The sequence below is a fragment of the Octopus bimaculoides genome, chromosome 24 (genome assembly GCF_046866305.1).
Source record: "Octopus bimaculoides isolate indiv1 chromosome 24, ASM4686630v1, whole genome shotgun sequence".
Lineage (NCBI taxonomy): Eukaryota > Metazoa > Mollusca > Cephalopoda > Octopoda > Octopodidae > Octopus > Octopus bimaculoides.
The window spans coordinates 30,435,659-30,450,682 of record NC_142951.1 but is presented as its reverse complement, the minus strand read 5'-3'; the positions used below and the strand labels follow the sequence as shown (position 1 = coordinate 30,450,682).

Sequence of the window (15,024 nt, the reverse complement as noted above, 5' to 3'; positions counted from 1 at the left end):
TGACTCCCCATAGCCATTTGATGTTTAAGAAATCCTGTTGTTGTTTTATAACCAAATATTAGGAATTATACAAAATTTTAAATATTTTGTGTATTGTGGACGTGTAGCCAATTCATAGCACATAAGACTTTACGATTTTTTCGTGGCCCCTGAAAATTTACTGTAGATCCCAATTTACTATATTGCACCCGTGGACTCCACCAAATTTTATATGGATCCCCTCCCAGGGTCCATATGGATCCCGGTTAAGAACCCCCGATGAAAGGTAATCCAATCGTAGCGGCGTAAGCAACAAGATAGGAAGTGGGAGGAGAAGAGTAGTGGAGGGGTGCAAAATTTCTTCTGGAAAAAAGAATTGCAGGAGGAGCAGGAGGAGGAAAAAGATGATTATGAAGAGAGGGGAGAAATGAAGAGAGGGAGGAAGTGAAAAAGAGGGAGGAGGAAAAAGATGAGGAGGAAAGAAGGAGGAAGTGAAGAAAGAAGGAGAGAGAGAGAGAGAGAGAGAGAGAGAGAGAGAGAAAGGAAAAAGAAGACGTGTGTGTGTGTGTGTGTAAGACAATACACTTCGACTAAAGCTAGAAACGTAACCATGAGTCAGTCCGCTCCGGACGACGCTTTTATGGGGTGGCAGTATGTTGTATAAGCCTGTATAGGCCGAATAGAAATAGAAGAAGACGGTGAAAATTCAAGGGCTGCCTCGGGCAGCAGACACAACTAGGACGCCACTGACTGAAATCAAGCAATTCTGAGCCACCAACTTTTCACGGATGACTATTAGCAAACAAGGTAGATAACTCTACATGCCTTTGATTTAGCAGTTGACGTCAGTAATACGTTGTAGCTATTTTACTCGTCATCACAGGTTCAAATTCGAAATGGAAACACTGTTTGAAGGAACTTGTTCTAATTTTGTCCCATAGACGTGAGTTTTCATTAAATATCGAAACTGTTGGCAGACGACTGAATCAGTTAATTATTTTTGCAAACGGTTATTTTGGGAATTATATATTAAATTTACATATGTATATGTATTGGGTGTGTGTGTGTGCATGAGCGCGTTATACATACATGTGTGTAGGAACGAGAAATAGAAATATCAAAGGTGTATTTTTATCTATTGATATATATATATATATATATATATATATATATATTTATATTTATATTTAAGGCGGCGAGCTGGCAGAAACGTTAGCACGCTGGACGAAATGCATAGCGGTATTTCGTCTGTTTTTACGTTCTGAGTTCAAATCCCGCCGAGGTCGACTTTGCTTTTCATCCTTACTGGGTCGATTAAATAAGTACCAGTTACGTACTGGGGTCAATGTAATCGAATGTAATCGTCTTAATCCCTTTGTTTGTCCTTGTTTGTTCCCACTATGTTTAGCCCCTTGTGGGCAATAAAGAAATAAGAAACGTTAGCACGCCAGGCGAAATGCTTAGAGGTATTTCGTCTGTCTTTACGTTCTGAGTTCAAATTCCGCCGAGGTCGACTTTGCCTTTCATCCTTTCGGGGTCGATAAATTAAGTACCAGTTACGCACTGGGGTCGATGTAATCGACTTAATCCGTTCGTCTGTTCTTGTTTGTTCCCTCTATGTTTAGCCCCTTGTGGGCAATAAAGAAATAGGTATTTCGTACGTCTTTGCGTTCTGAGTTCAAATTCCGCCGAGGTTGACTTTGCCTTTCATCCTTTTGGAGTCGATAAATTGAGTACCAGTTGCGTACTGGGGTCGATCTAATCGATTGGCCCCCTCCCCCAAAATTTTGGGTCTTGTGACTAGAGCAGAAAAGAATATATATATATTTATGATATATCAAATAACTATGATTTATAAAATTAATGACACTCACATAACAGGTTGAGTGCTGTTCTTTTTAAGAATGGATTCTGAGAGAATAAGGAATAGAACAAGTCCTATAACAGTCAGTAATTTTATAAATGAAAATGTTTATAAATAAATATGTATGTATGTATGTATGTATGTATCATCATCATTTAGGGTCCCTTTCACTTTCAAGCTGACGTGGGTTGAAGTATTCAACAGGAACTGACATGCTGAAACACTTAGTCAGGCTCCAAGGTCTGCTTTGGCATGGTTTCTGCAACCTGATGCCAGACTGTACTGGGTATTTTTTTATGACGCCATCAAAAATAAGGTCACCAAGTTATTCACCTGAAAAAAAAATGGCATCCTTAACTGAGTGGGAGTGTAGGAGAGAGTGGGGTAGCTTCATACCAAGCATTGAGAAGCTAAAGTACGACGGAGGGACAAGAACAGGTATCTTGTTGTAGTGGAGATATGTAGCTTCTCTGCATTATATAATTGTAAGTGGTTGAGAGCTAGCAGAACCATTACCATGCTGGACAGAATTCTTAGCAGCATTTTGTATGTCTTTACATTCTGAGTTCAAATTCCACCAAGGTCGACTTTGCCTTTCAACCCAGCTGAAACCGCCTCTAGCTCTGTAGTACAAATGTCTTGTTTTCATAAGTTTTGAATTAAAATCTTCCACTGAACTTTAGTCACAACTTATGTTTCTAACACTAGCTGAATGATAACTAAGTTATTTTACTAAATTCTTTGTTATATTTAAAGGACACACAACACATAAAATGTGTTATATTCTTTGTTATATTTAAAGGACTCACAACACATAAAATGACATGCCTCGGTAAATGCCCTGAAATGACATAGGTCTCTGGTGACAACACCTGGAATGACACAGGTGTCAGACAACACCTAAAATGACAGTCGATAGGCAACAGCCAAAATTACACAGGTGAGAGAGACAATAACTGAAATGTCGCACATGCAAGACTATGTTTTAAATAATGACACTGGGGCTAGAAAATGATTGCTACTACACAGGTGCCAAACTGTATCAGCCCTCAGCTTTCCTTTGGATAACAGTAGTGCTATGCAGACTAGAGATTCAACTACAAGGACATGTGATTGTTTTCCATAAAAATTCTTGACAAAATCTATGCCTTGCTGGAGAACTTTTCATGTGCAGACCAACTGGCTTAGAAGACATCCAGAGGCCTCCAATAAAATACGGTTTTATTTCCTGTAGTAAGACTGGAGTTCATTGTGACAAGTTTTCTACATGTTTGTAGTGTTGTGTAAAGTTTTCCCAGTTTCTCATGTGGATAGTATAGCCAAAACTGAGATCTGTTTGCCCAGACTAACTTATCACATCATTGATGGATAGATAAATAAATATACACCCATAGATACATATGTATATACATATGTACATACATATATACATACATATATATATATACACATGTCTACAATCAACTTTATACGTATATATCTGTGTATCTGTGTGTGTGTGTGTTTGTGTGTACATCTGTATCTATCTATCTACACACACACACACACACATACGCAAGCACACCAGCATTGGTTGTCAAGCAATAGCTGAAGGATAAACATAGACACACACACACAAATACATATATATATATATATATATATATATATATATATATATATATATATTTATGATAAGCTTCTTTCAGTTTCCATTTACCAAATTCACTCACAAGGATGTGGTCGGTCTGAGGCTATAGTAGAAGACACTTGCTCAAGGTGCCACGCAGTGGGACTGAACCCAGAACTATGCAGTTGGGAAGCAAGTAAACGCGTAAGGCAGTGAGTTGGCATAGTCGTTATAGCACGCCGGGCATAATGCTTAGCGGTATTTCGTCTGTCTTTATGTCGTGAGTTCAAATTCTGCTGACGTCGACTTTGCCTTTCATCCCTTCCGGGATCAATAATATAATGTATAAGTCAAGCACTGGGATCAACGAGATCGACTTACTCCTTTCCTAAAGAATCACAGGCCCTGTGCCAACGTATTAGACCATTATGTAACAAAATGCCTCATTTCACGGAAACCCAGAATTCGTTTTTTGTTCCTCTTTTTCACTGAACTCAATTTCAAAAATGCTGTTTTAATATATGAGACAATCTCAAGGTGGCAAACTGGCAGAATTGTTTGCATGCCAGACAAAAGGCTTAGCAACATTTAGTCCGTCTTTACGTTCTGAGTTCAAATTCTGCCGAGGTTGATATTGCCTTTCATACTTCCGAAGTCGATAAAATAAATAGCAGTGGAGCTCTAGAGTTGATGTAATCGGCTTACCTCCTCTCCCCCAAATTGTTGGCCTTGTGCCAAAATTTGAAACCAATATCTGACGTGGTGTGAATCGGAGGATTATCTAATGATAACCCTCCGACTCACACTATGTCAGATACAGTCTCAGGTGGAAAAGGGATTTGGTTTGGTTTACTTTAAAGCGAAACATCATTTCCCTACAACCACATCTGACGAAGTCCCATCATACCAAACAACGCAGGGGGATGGAGCCAAGGAAGGGGGCATGTGCTCCCCTCAAGAAAAGAAGTGCGCCCTTCTAAATAATGTTATTACACCCTTTTCTCATGGAATTGTATTCCCTTCTGACCTTGTGCCCTCTCTTCTAAAAATTCCTGGGACCGCACTGGTGTACAACAAGGAATAAACTTCTAATTATCAAATATTTTTTGGTATTAGTATACAACGGCATTTACTAACACAACTTTCCTTCGTAACATACATAAAGCCTCTAGGCTGTAAAAGAGGGTGAATGATGTTGTCAACTAATACTGAAAGACTGCTTCAGTAGGAGTAGCTTGCAACATGGTTTCAATTCCTGCTGGAAGTCATGTCACTTTATTGCATTTTCAATGTCCTTTGGAAAAGCCTTATTGTAACAACATTCATTTCTTTTTCCTCCCTACTAAAAAAATATAGGGGTCAGTGCTTATTCGAAAGGAATGAGTTGTCTTTGTTGCTGTAGCCGTTTATCTGCAGGTCATCCCTGACCGAACAGACCTGTGATCAAAGTCAATCCAACCATGACCATCTCGTCTTTTAGGAACAGCACACCCGTCCCAGACTATATTATCTCACGTATTCCTTATTTAAGTCCGCAGGATGGGGCTTGAGAAACATTTGGCATTTGGCTGCTATTTCTAGTCAGTCGGGTGTCCACACAACGGCTCCCTCATTGTCCCTGAAAGATTCTTAACAGTAAAATGTGGCCGCTTTTTGGTTAAGTTCACCTTTCATTTCACTCTGAGGTTGTCAATGAATCAACAACTAAAATCAATTATACCACATTTTGTAAATGGAAAGAAAAACAAAAAAAGACAATACAAAAAAGGTCCTTGTGCCAGAAAAAAAAAATATATATATATATATACATGTCTATAAAAATCAATGTTTGGACGTAGACTGCGGGTTGTCGTAGTGCGGAGATAAAGGTTTTTGACAAGACGTTTTCGACCGTCAGCTGAAACTGCTTCGCTTATACGTACGTCACAAATGCCGTTAGGAAAGGCACACACATCACAAACAAACAGTACCCGTTCTCTTCAAAGCTAAAAACAAAGAGCTCCATGCGCTTGCCAGAAAACACACACACATACACGCATATATACATACATACATATATATATATATATATATATATATATATATATATATATATATAACAGACCAACGTAAAGAGAGAGGGAAAAAAATAGCCCACGACCAACCCATGGTAACATTGCAAGGGAGATAATTCAGTTGGTAAACCGAGAAAAGGTTGTCAAGCCAACTACTACGATGGTACACGGCGACTATGTTTGAGCACTCGCCACTACACTCGCACTTACCACAACAATTGTAGTAGGAACTGGATGCTGAATCGCTTTGTCTACCTCTTCAGAGACGGCACCATTTTATCAGCCGTTTTTGTTTGTTTGTTAGTTGTTATTCCCCCCCCCCCCCGCTCTGCGCTTTGTGTCATGAATGATCGTAACAATACACACTACCTCTGCCACATGGTGCTACTATAAAACTGAATTGAAACTAACCCGCTCGAAAGCCCCCCCCCCCTCTCTCTCCGCCTCTCTTTATATGTCTGGCTAGATCTTTTCACTCTCCACCTCTCTCTGTTTTCCGATCTGTCTGTGTTTGTCTATATCTTTCTCTTTCGCCTCTGTTATATCTTCTATGTCTGTCTCTCCGCCTCTCTCTATCGTGCATGTCTGCCTTTCTCTCGGTCTCTCTCTCTATCGTCGCCCAGCCTCGCTGGTGTGATGTGATGTACGCGAGTCCACCCGATTGTTTCGAATACATTTCATGACGACACTGCCATTACTTGAGCCGTTTTTTTTGCTTCCCAGCTACTGTAACCGACGTGGTGGCATGATGTTGCTGTTCTGGCTGTTTAGTTATGCCATGATGATAGTCACAATAACAATTTAACAGAGAGAGAGAGAGAGAGAAAGAGAGAAAGAAGAAGGGGAGGAGGAGGAAGGAGAAAAGAGAGAAAGAACAGCGAAAAGAAAGAGAGAAGGAGGAAGGGAGCTACCTCCCTCCTCCGTCCCCTCCTCCAACTCACTGTTTTCGGTTGCAAGGTGCACGCCAACAGTGGTGGCCAACTACATTCGGATTTTACTCGCTACTACTACGACGACGACGACAATGTGTTGGAGACAAACGACATGGTCTGGAGAGTACGGGGAAAGGCTTCCCAAGGAATAATCTTACCATTTCAATAGACTTGGCTGATTTTAGCTTTCTTAAGGACGAATGATCGGTCAAGTTGTTGCTTCAGATGATGTTGGAGTGGTCAGTTGGAGACCAGACAAGGAGGCTATTTGTCCCTTGTCTCACACCTCCGTCCTGTCCAGTAGTGTTAGTTCTACTATTGCTACTGGGGCCTTGCTCCGACCTCACATTATTTCGAATTTTGAAAGGTAAGTGTTTCTTTATTGAGTAAAAAACCCCGCCCTCGTCTTTCTTGTTTTTTTTTTCCTTTCTCTCTCTCTCTCTTTCTATTTTTCTTCTTCGTCTTTTTCCTTTTACCCTCCTACAGGTTTCCAGTTTAAAAATTCCGCTGTGCCTCCACTGAGGACTACCAACTACGTGTAGTTATGTCTTGTGTGTTGTTCTTTCTCGAAGACACATTGTAGTTCTTCTCGATCACCAACATATAAATAAGCTTTGTTAGGTTTCTATTGTGTGAGTGAATTCGGAAGAATTCATATGAACGTTTTTTTTGTTATTTATATAATTACTTCCTTTGCATTTTCTATGTTTTCCTACTATAACCCCCTCCCCACACACAAACACATTCGTGTTTTTTACAATCAGCCTTAATTGAACATTAGGGGTCCCGCTTCTTTGTAAGGCCGCATGGGGTCTTTAGGGCGCACGAAACAGCAAACGATAGGGTAGGACGGACGCAAAAGTGAATGGTAGCATTGATACCATTCTACAAACAAGAGAAACGGCTGCTATCGAATTATTTATTTAATCCTCCGACTCATACCACGTCGGATATAGTGACTCGGGTGGAAGAGGGGTTTTGGTTTAGTTTACTTTAAAGCGAAACTTCATTTCCCTACAACCGCGATTGACAAAGCCCCACCCCTACCACACTACATCAACCGTTTTATTATAGCCCTTTCGCTAATTATTATTTACTTACTAACTAAATTGATTTTGCTGTTTCTTTGTATTGAACAGAGAGGCTGCAATTGTGAACGTCATACATTTCTATAGTGGTTTGGTTTACAAATCTCGTTCGAGCATTGATTTTTATCAAATAAACCGTGTGTGTGTGTGTGTGTGTGTCAGTGCGTGCGTCCGCGCGTGTATATATATATATATATATATGTATGCGTGTATCTATGTGTGTGTGTATATATATATGCATGTACATATACATATATGTATTTCTCTCTCTATATATATATGTGTGTGTGTACATATATATAAATATATATATATATATATAGATGTGTGCATTTATATATTTATATATAAATGTATAGAGGTATATATGTGTGTGTGTAAACATACATATATATATATGTGTGTGTGTGTGTGTGTATACATATGTGTGTTTGTGTGTGTATCTGTACGTGTGTGTTATGTATATATATAAATAAAGGTAGGGTCAGATACAGACATTTCGCGGGCAACTGCACTGTGTGGATTTATTGCACTGGCAGGGTTTGATTATATTTCAAAGGGTTCGCTTCCATCCATTTCCGAAACACACACACACATACGAAAATAAAATTAAAATAAAAAATAAGCAAATACATAAATACAAATAAAAAATAAATAAAATAAACATTTCCTTTGTCTGTTCGAGGAGGATTACGATTTAAATTCCTCGCGTTTGATAAGTGAATGAATTGAAAAAAAATCTTATGGCTTCGATCTAGACAACAACAAGAACAAAAAAAAAGCCTGCTGTATGTTGTTTATGATCTGTAATCACCATTATTATTATTATTATTATTATTTGTCGAGACCAATTGTTTGTAGGTAGATAATCGCATTTAGATCTTTTATAATTTGTGGGGGGTATTTTTTTTCTTCCTTCTTTCACTGTCCGAGTATTTTCCTTCTCGATCTCTTCTTATCCCACAACTATTTGCCTGTTGCCTCTCATTGCCTGGTATTGTTGTGTATTTTCTCTGTGTGTGTGTGTCTCTCTCTCTATTTTTCTATTCTCTTTTAATTATTCAATAAGTAAAAGCATTCTTATGTGCTTCTAATATATTCCCATATAATGATATTTATTTTATTATTTTCTCTCTATATAAACATTTCTGTGTTGCTCCCCTCTCAAGTCGCACTGTTGTTGGGTTTCAAACAAACGAAAACACTCTCACACACACATAACATGCCTTTCTGATGTATTTTGGCAAGAACCCTCTTTAAAAAAAAGCTAAAATTGCACACACACACACACATACACACGCTTACGCATATATATATATATATACACACACACACACACAATATACATAATTACATACATATATACGTGTGTGTGTGTGTGTTATACAGAGATGCAAATTCGTCGACTGGTTTTCGAAAGATGAAAAGCGAAGAAGGGAGTAATTTTTTCTTTTTAATGGTAAACACTAATAAACTCACACACGCACAAATGGCTCAGTATCATATTTACACACACGCACACAACAAAAATCACACACACATTCACGAACATAATCATAAAAACACACGCACCCAGAAATACAGTAGTTAAGTACACACACACACACCACATACATACATGTGTGTGTGTGTAATGGCATAAACACACATTCGTTGCAATACATACATATACATAATTTCGAAGGAACACAATAAACGAAGACAACGATTACCATATACTCACTCATACACGCATATATATGTAAGCAGACGCGCACACATTCACAATCGCACGCATTCATTCATTCATACATACTAATACATATCAATACATAGACAACCACACACACACACACACACACATTTTCACACACTGAAATACAGATGCATATAAACACACACACACACACACACCCATACATAATCACACAATATTACACACATATATAATCACACACAAACACATAAGAAAAGCATGCACACACACACACACACACATACATGCACACGTACACACACACAAACACACATATTTAATCACACATTCACAGACGCACATATAGACACACATACTCACACACACACACAATTATACATATATATAATCGCACACACACATACAGACAAGCACACGCACACACATACGTAAGTACAGAAATATACATACATAATTGCACACAGACAAGCACTCACATACAAGCACACACACACACACACATGCAAACTCTCAGACACACACACACACACATGACGAAAAGACAGCAAATAACTTTAATTGCCTCGTATTTTTGATGAGGTTTTTTTTATTGTTTTTTTTTAATTTAAATATTGTCTTTCTTTTTATTTTTGATGTAATTTACTTAACTAAGACAGAAAAATCAAATGGAATATTTGCAGACGACATTGGTGGTGGTGTTGGGGGAGGCGGGGAGGGGGACTGACAAAAATTGAAAAAAAAAAAAAGAAAGAATATAATTGATAAAAATAAATAAACAAAAGAGCAAAAACAAAAAAAAATTGCTTCCAAAAATTATTAAAATGAATAAAAAAAAACACCAATAAAAAAAAGAAGAGAAAAGAAGAAACCAGAAAAGCAAAACGTTGTGGCTATTATTGTGATATTATGTTTCATTGCCATGCATCTTCATCAGTGTGGCTTCTTTAATATTCCAATACTTAATTATAAGAAAGGAAAAATGTGCCACACACACACACCTCTTTGTCTCTCTTTCTCTCGCTTCTTTCTCTTTCTCTCTCTTTGTCATTTTTTTCTTTCTTGCTTTCTTAGCTCTCTCACTCTTTCTCCCTCTCTCTCTTACCTCTCTCGCTTTCTATCTTCCCCCCTCTCTGTTTCCCTTTGATCCTTTCTTTCTATCTTGCCCCCTCTCTTTCTCTTTCATTCTTTCTTCCTATCTTTCTCTTTGTAATTCTCTATCTCTTCTCCTCTCTCCCTTTCTATCTCTCATTCTTTCTTCTTCCCCACCCCTCCCCATCGCATCTATTTTCTTTTTTTCCCCCTTTGTTTTTTGGGTTTTTTTGTCTGTCTGATGATTTTCTTTCTTTTTTTATATATTTATTCATTTCATCTTATTTGTAATGTTATATCATATTTTTAATTTTCATATTTCTATTTCTATTTTATTTTCTTTGAATGCTATTTAATGTATTCGAAACCCCGTTCTACAATAATGGTACCATTCATTCTGGCAGTGCGCTGGAGTTGTGGTCAAAATCTTGGAGATGTGCTTCGACGAAGGGTGGCGAGCGATAGAGACAGACTGACACAGACAGAAACAGAGAGAGAGGGAGAGGGGGGGAGATATCTTTCTTTTTCTCTCTCACACACTCCGTCCCTATCCTTTCTCTCCCTCTATATTTCTCATTTTAATCTCTTTCTCCTACAATCTCTCTCATAATCTTATGCTTTCTCTCTATTTTTCTTCCTACCTCTTTCCCAATCTCTTTCTCTCTATCTCTCTCTCTCTCTCTCTCTCGTTCAATCCTTCTACATGTCTCTGAATCTCTTTACTCCTCTTTCATTCTCACAATCTCTCATTCTCTCTCGATACCCCCCCCCCTCTCTCTCTTTCTCTAACCCCTTTCTCTTTGAATCTCTATACTGCGCTCTCTCTCTCTCCTACAACCTCTCTCCACCACTCTCTCAATCTCATTACCTCTCTCGCTTTCCATTCCTCCCTCTCACACTGTCTCACCCCCCCTCTTATCTCTCCTGTTGAACGTCGAAACAAAGACAGCATTTTTCAAGGCTTCTCATCAAAATGAAACGGTTTCAATTAAATGGTCTTTTTGTTTGTTTGTTTGCTTTTTTTTTTATATATACGATCTCAGATGATATAATAATAATAATGATGATCGTAATAGTAATAATAATAATAATAATAATAATAATAATAATCATAGGAAAATTATTACGTATGCTTTTGAGTACACGCGTGCGCGCATCTGTGCATGTGAATTATATATATATGTATATGCATATATGTGTGTGTGTGTGTGGCTGTATATGCATGTTTCTGTACACACACACGTGTATAAATGTGTGTCTATGTGCATATATATATATATATATATATATATACATAGATATATATATATATGCATAGACATATATATATATATACATATATATATATATATATATACACACACATGTGAATGTCTATGTATATGTATGCATTTATGTATGTGTATATATGTGTGCAAGTGTGTGTATGTGTATATGAATGTACACATAATGTGTGTGTGTACATGTATATATGTGTGTGTGATTGTGTATGCTTGTGTCTGTGTGTATATGCATGTATATATGTATCCATCTATCTATCTATCTATACACACACATGCATACATACATGCAAGCAATGTGTGTTTTCATTTTGTATCACCTTTGTTACAAAGAAGGAAAATATTGATTCCATATTTTGGCACAAGGCCAGCAATCTTGGAACTTGGGGTGGGGGTAACTTCGGTACTCAACTGGTACTTGTCTTATCGACCCCGAAAGGAAGAAAAGCAAAGATGACCTCAGCAGAATTTGAACTCAAAACGTAAAGACAATAAAAGCTGCTAAGCGTTTTATCCGCCGAGCTAATGACTCTGCCGGCTTGCTGCTTTGCAAAGACAAATAATATTGACAAATTGGTGGAATCATTTGAGTATTGGGTAGCCTGTATTTCTTTTTTTTTGTCTTTGTATTTGTTCCAACTATCTGAGTTCAAATCCTGCTGAGGTCAACTTTGCCTTTCATTTTTTTCGAGATCAGTGTAATAAAATATCTTTGAAGTTTTGAGGTCGATGTTATTGATTTAAGCTCCTCCTTTCGAAATTGCTGGCTTTGTGCCGAAATCAGAAACCATTGTTATGATTATGCTATTAATCTAAGAAGATGAGCTGGCAGAATTGTTAGCTCGTTCAATGAAATGCTTTGTGATATTTCTTCCAAATCTTTACATTCCGAGTTCAAACCCTCCCTAGGTCAACTTCGCCTTTCATGCTTTTGGAATTGAGAAGGTAAAGCATGAGTTGAGCACTGGGTCAAGGTAATCAACTTACCTCCTCTCCTAAAACATTACTGGTCTTGTGCCAAAATTGGAAACTATTATTATTATTATTATTATTATTATTAATATTATTATTATTATTAAGGAGGCAGGCTGGCAGAATCGTTAGCACGCTGGGTGAAATGCTTAGCGGTATTTTGTCTGCCGTTACGTTCTGAGTTCAAATTCCACCGAGATCGATTTTGCCTTTCATCTTTCAGGGTTGATGGAATAAGTTCGAGTTATGCACTGGGGTCGATGTAATCAACTAGTACCCTCCCCTAAAATTGCTGCCCTTGTGGCAAAATTTGAAATCATCATCATCATCATTATTATTGTTACTATTATTATTATTATTATTATTATTATTATGATTATTATTATTAAGAAGGTGGTGAGCCTGGCAGAATCATTAGCACGCTGGGCGAAATGCTTAGCGGTATTTCGTCTGCTGTTATGTTCTGAGTTCAAATTCCACCATGATCGACTTTGCCTTTCATCCTTTTGGGGTCGATGAAATAAGTTCCAGTTATGCACTGGGTCAAGGTGATCGACTAGCCCTTTTCCCCCAAAAATTTTCAACGCCTTCTGCCTAGAGTAGAAATAATAATAATAATTATTATTATTATTGATTCTGCCGAGGTTGACTTTGGCTTTCATCCTTTCAGGGTTGATAAATTAAGTATCAGGCAAACACTAGGGTTGATATAATCAACTAGTCTCCTCCCTGCCCCAAATTTCAGGCTTTGTGCAGTTAGTAGAAAGGATAATTATTATTATTATTGTTAATATTATTATTATTATGGAAAAGGCTGTGAGCTGACAAAATCGTTAGCAGCATGCTGGGCAAAAGGTTTCGTGGCATTTTGTCTGTCTTTATATCGTGAATTCAAAGTCCACCGAGGTCGACTTAATCTTTCATCCTTTTGGGGGTTGATAAATTAAATACCAGTGAAACGTTGGGGTTGGTGTAATCAACTGGTCCCTTCCAAATTTCAGGCTTTGTGTCTTTAGGAGAAAGGATCATTATTATTAGTAGTAAGACAGTGAGCTGGCAGAATTATTTGCATACAGAACAAAATACTTAGCTACATTTCATCCATCTTTATGTCCTGAGTTCAAATCCTGCTGAGGTCGACTTCACCTTTCATTTTTTTCAGAGTTGATGAAATAGGTAGCAGTTAGAGCATTGGGGTTGATGTAATTGACTAGCTAATTTCTTCTGGCTTTCTATGTTCTGAGATCAAATTCTGCCGAGGTCAACTGTATCTTTTGTCCCACCAGGGTCAATAAAATAAAATTCCAGTGAAGCATTGAGGTCAATGTAATTCACTAGCCCCTCCCTGAAAATTGCAAGCCTTATGCCTATAGTAGAAAGGTGGTGAGCTGGCAGAATCGTTAGCACGCCAGGCAAAATGCTTAGTGGTATTTCATCTGCCGTTACGTTCTGAGTTCAAATTCCACCAAGATCGACTTTGCCTTTCATCCTTTCGGGGTCGATAAATTAAGTACCAGTTATGCACTGGGGATTGATGTAATCAACTTAATCCCTTTGTATGTCCTTGTTCGTCCCCTCTATGTTTAGCCCCTTGTGGGCAATCAAGAAATATAATAGAAAGAATTATTATTATTATTATTATTATTATTATCATTATTATTATAAAGGTGGTGAGCTAGCAGAATTGTTAGCATGCCACGCAAAATGCTTATTGGCATTTTCTGAGTTCAAATTCCGCTGAGGTCGATTTTGCTTTTCGTCTTTTCGGGTTCAATAAATTATGTACCAGTAAAACACTGGGGGAAGGGGGGGGGGGTCAATGTAATCAACTAGTCCCCTCCCCACAAATTTCAGGCCGCCTTGTGCCTTTAGCAGAAAGGATTCATTATTCATTCTAAGTTCAAATTCCGGCCGAGGTCATCTTTGACTTTCATCCTTTCGGGGGTCAGTCGATAAATTAAAGCACCAGTGAAACCCTTGGTGGCGGTGGTGATGGTGGGGGTCATCGATGTGATCGACTTACCCCCTCCCCACAAATTTCGGACCTCGTGCCTATAGGAGAAAGGATTATTATTATTATTATTATTATCATCATCATTATTATTATTATTATTATTATTATTATTATTATTATCATTATTATTATTATTATTATTCTTAATATCGAGAACGTGATGGAATTTGTCAACAAAAACCTCTCGAGGTCAATGGAACACTTTACAACTTGAGTTCAATGCTTCATTGTTTAACATGCCTATACACACCATATATAATTATATATATATATATGTGTATGTATGTATACACACTATACATACATTTCTTTACACGCCCATACAAACAATTCCTATAAACGTCGCCTTTGTTACATTATCGATGTATATATATATATATATATATACATGAATGTATATATGAGCTTGTGTGTGTTATTAAGCATTGTGAAGCTCTGTGTGTGTGT

General features: G+C 37.7%; 1 protein-coding gene across 3 annotated transcripts in view; it reads left to right on the top strand.

The window, feature by feature from the left end:
• The first annotated feature begins 804 nt into the window (after window positions 1–804).
• LOC106883895 (uncharacterized) overlaps window positions 805–15,024 on the top strand; it is a 71,122-nt gene continuing 56,902 nt past the window's right edge. Inside the window, exon 1 of one of the 3 annotated variants that reach the window (XM_089341207.1) lies at window positions 805–922. Coding sequence is in view for 1 of the 3 variants with exons in the window: in XM_089341206.1 (XP_089197332.1) it covers window positions 6,664–6,805 (142 nt within the window). In the remaining 2 variants the exon portion in view is untranslated. Of the gene's footprint in view, window positions 923–6,509; window positions 6,806–8,191; window positions 8,315–15,024 lie in introns of those variants that run through there. The other 2 variants (XM_089341206.1, XM_089341208.1) reach the window with 2 other exon arrangements.